The following is a 4,060-nucleotide window of genomic DNA, read 5'->3' as shown; positions in this document are numbered from 1 at the left end:
AGACATCTTTCTAACTATTCCAACGCGCGCCATCAAAATAGTTTTGAGTTTCACAACATGGAAAAGCAGGTAATCAGACTTCTCATATTATGTGTTGAATGATAGTGGAAAAAGGAAATTGAGGGGATGCACTTAGTATTTAAAGGTCGAGGAGACCTAGAAGCAATACACATGACAGATGGAGGGTATTGCTCCAAAAATTCCACCCACCACAGAGCATGTTCTTTGTGTAAATGTTACAGATGAGTTTTCCATGACATGCCATATATGTGATACATATTTGCTGTGTTCTAATAAAGTATCCAAACTTTTTAATTCATTTCTATCTTATGGAGTATGCACTGCACTCCATCTCCCAAGAAGGATTCAAAACTTATATAACAATGTGTGACCATTCCCAATTGTAGAATGTTGGGTGTAATCAAGTAAAAGAAAACTCTGAGAAAAAGACCAACCAAATTGCATTTTTTTAGCTTAATTTGACTAGGTATATCAATATAAAAGGTAAAGGAAACAAGGGGAATCACTGTACGGCTATATCACACCATCATATATGGAGTAGTGACTAGTGAGAGGCAAAGTATTCAAATCAATACGCAGAACGAAGTTAAACAACAAGAAAAGTGCATCAAGGAGGAGGTTCCTCTATGTTTTTTGTTGTATCAAACAATTACGACAGTGAAGGATAACTTAAAAACCAGAAATACAGAAACATAGGACATGAAGTATATTTGCACCCTGGTTTGTCTTTTTGTATACATAGAATTAGCACAAGGGGGAAAAAGTTGCTAAAATAAAGTCAGCTTATAGAACTATAAGAGAATTATATACTTTGACAAACAAAATAATGAGGATACAAGGAGAAATTGGAAGTCTTGCGATACAATGGAGGATAACAAACAATTTAAGCTTACCAGTTAACAGGCTGAAAACAGCACGTCTGATCACCAAGCTTGCACACAGCTACATTATATTTCTTCACTCTTCACTGTAAAGAACAATACAAGAGAGGAAAAAAAGGAAGCCAAATCCTGGGTTTTGGATGATGTCAAAAGCACATACAGTCATTAAAAGCTTGACTTCCATGAAAAGACAAATTCCCAGAATGTAACTAAATGTAGAATGTACTCACGATCAGATAGGTCAGAAAGGCTTGCACAGTTGCATGCCAGGACAGACTGCTATTTCTACTGCAATTGCAATTTATAAGAACAGCAATAACATTAAACAGAACACTGGATGCTCAAAACTATTAGATTGGCATTGGGCATTTCTTTTGAGAATGTCCTAGTAAATGACAACGTCCACATTGAACAACCCTCTTTGGACGCTTCAAACTTTCCAACCGAAGAACCTTTTTCTTAGGGCGACCAGGTGGCCTCCGGGTCTTAGGTGGGCGTATAATAATATCCGTTTTACCGCCTCCTTCTGTTCCTTCAGCAAGCTCCTTCCACATACCTCTATCTGGAATGGGATGTATTGCTTGTGAATAAGCCTCACAGTACTTCCTCACACTAAAACATTCTTGAGCATAGAGACGGACATCTTCACCACAGGAGAGAAGCGCAGCTGCTGCATGTGCACATGGTATACCATACATTTGCCAACGACGACATGAGCAGCACCGGCTTTGTATATCCACAATATTTGTTCTCTCTGATGAAACAATTTCGAACTCAACTTTATTTGCACGGAGAACTTGGTAACATCGTGAATCGGTTACAGCTTCCGAGACAAGTTTCTCAGCAGAGGGCACGAGGATTGAACCCAAAGACATACCTATGTTGCGACGTTCATGAAACCAAACTGTTAATTGCTCTCTTATGTGTTCCATCATTTGCACTATTGGAAGCTCATGCCCTTCAAGGGCCCAATTGTACAGTAACTCTGTAACGCCCAGTGCAAAGTGTCCATATCGTATGCCTTCAAAGTATGCAACAGCCCAGAGGCTTGGTGGGAAGAGATGGAGCCAAGGCATGACATCTTGAACTTCCATCATTTCAGCCACCTTTGCATCAAATTCAGCTGCAGTCAGCGCATATACAGCATTCCAAAAAAGGTTGAGTAGTTTTGTATTCTTGAACTCTTCACGAAAGCTATCACTAACATGGCGAAGGCAGAATCCATGAAAAGAACTAGGAAAATGGGTCTCAACAGCTTCCACAATGCCCTTCTTCCTCTCTGACAGTATTGTCAATACAGGCATCTTATCCGTGTTTACTAAGATAAGCTTCCTTAATTCAGACAAAAACCAGATCCAATTATCATCACTCTCGGCATCCACAACAGCAAAAGCCAATGGAAACAGAGCGTCATCAGCATCAACAGCTGAAGCACATAACAAAGTCCCGAGATACTTTCCCTTGAGATCAGCCTTATCAATCTCCAGGAGTGGCCTACAAGCATGAAGAAACCCGTAAATAGAAGCCCGGTATGATACAAAAAGGCGGTGGAAGCAGTTTTCTTGGCCAGTGGCATAAACTAGTGCTATACTGCCAGGGTTTGTTCTCCTAATCTGCTCACAGTACGCAGGAAGAAATCGGAACCCTTCCTCATAAGTACCATGGACTGCTGCCATGCTTCGTTCTTTCCCACGCCAAGCTTGCATATAAGACACAGCAACACCATGCTGCTCCCTGATATCCTGGAGAATCTCCTTCGGCTTATATTGTGGATTATCTCTCACTCGGGCTTCGACTGATCGAGCGACCCAACCCACACTAGCTTGTTGGTGATGAGAATTCTGAACCCCTTCACAAGTGTGCTCAGCATGCAAAGTCCTTACTGTGAAAGTAGAGACACCAGGACACTTAGCTACATGGACCCTCCATGGACACCCTTCTTTTGAGCATTTGGCAATAAACCGACTTCTATCAGACTTCACGATCCTGAGATCGAAATGTAGGGCAATGGCTATGTCTTTAAGTGTCCTTCGACAAGTTTCTACATCGGGAAACTCTTGACCAATAACTAGAGTGTAGTCTGTATTAACGAAATTATGTTCCTGGCCAGTAACTAAACCATGATCTTCTACACCAAGCAAATTGTGGTCTGGAACACCAAGCAAGTTATGATCTTGAGCACCAATGGGTAACTGATGGTCCCCCATGAAAATTATATAAGATCTGCCCTACTACTTTCATTCAACCCATAAAATCTCCAATGATCTAACTCTGAAGTAGTTTTGTACCTGCAAAGTATTTAGATTGCATAAAACTGTATACCGAGTGGCAAAAGCGAAAATAATACCAAAATCTTGCCTTTATTTCAAATTTCACATCAAAACTGTTTTTTTAGCAGATAGAGCTATAGGTGATCCCAAAAACTGACAAACATACGAAAAGACCACGAATAAGCCCTAGTTAGTTTAGCTCAAATTTTCAAGTATAACAATTTATTCGCAAGAACCCTACAAAAGATTCTATCTTTCTAAAAAATTAAACAAAAAGATATTCCATAGGAGAGAGAATGGAATGATACTAAGCTTACCAATCAAGTATAAAAAAAACACTAGGTGGAGATCGAACTCGAGACTTGCTCCGCAATCCAAGCAGAAATGAGCTGAAAATTCGATCGGAACCCTAGAAATTTGGAGGAAAAACGATTCAATGGAGGGAATTTATTCAGATTTTATGATTATAATCGTGAGAGATTTGGGGGAAGAACGAAAACCTAGAAAGGGGGCGAGTGACGAGAGAGATAGAGAGAGAAAGGGGATGGGTTTGGATCGGGGAGATGTCGATTGTGTCCTTTATAGTTGCTTGTTTTTACTTTTTATATGGGCCCATAGTGAATGGTTTGATGGTAAAATTGAGCAAGGTTCGGGTCCATTTGGGCTCTTGGGCTGTCGGAAAATATGCGCAAAACTTGAGATAACTGGAGTGAATATTTATGAAGTTTCAATTCTTACGTTGTATGCAAGATGAGTGGTGTTAGGGGCACACCACCCACCACAACCCCAACCACACTCCCCACCTCATTGCTACAGTAAACCGGGCCCCACATGGGATTTTAAATTTTTAAAATCCCATGTGGGGCCCGGTTTACTGTAGCAATGAGG

At 40.6% G+C, this 4,060-nt stretch overlaps 1 protein-coding gene across 2 annotated transcripts; it reads right to left on the bottom strand.

Annotated features, from left to right (window-relative positions):
- On the bottom strand, nt 1,081-3,757 carry LOC109850939. 2 transcript variants are annotated; one of them, XM_020421032.1, is made up of 3 exons: nt 3,673-3,757; nt 3,490-3,581; nt 1,081-3,190 (listed from the first exon to the last, which is right to left on the bottom strand). In XM_020421032.1, exon 3 carries the CDS (start codon nt 3,107-3,109, stop codon nt 1,253-1,255), a length of 1,857 nt encoding a protein of 618 aa, XP_020276621.1. In that variant the 5' UTR covers nt 3,110-3,190; nt 3,490-3,581; nt 3,673-3,757; the 3' UTR covers nt 1,081-1,252. The 2 variants fall into 2 exon arrangements, with proteins under 2 accessions (XP_020276621.1, XP_020276616.1); XM_020421027.1 differs by having other exon boundaries at nt 3,490-3,735.

The sequence above is a fragment of the Asparagus officinalis genome, chromosome 1 (assembly GCF_001876935.1).
Source record: "Asparagus officinalis chromosome 1, Aspof.V1, whole genome shotgun sequence".
Lineage (NCBI taxonomy): Eukaryota > Viridiplantae > Streptophyta > Magnoliopsida > Asparagales > Asparagaceae > Asparagus > Asparagus officinalis.
This window is presented reverse-complemented; position numbering and strand designations above follow the sequence as displayed.

Bases quoted from the DNA above. Each gene is read 5' to 3' on its own strand.
- LOC109850939 (XM_020421032.1), bottom strand. From the start codon at position 3,109: ATGGGGGACCATCAGTTACCCATTGGTGCTCAAGATCATAACTTGCTT.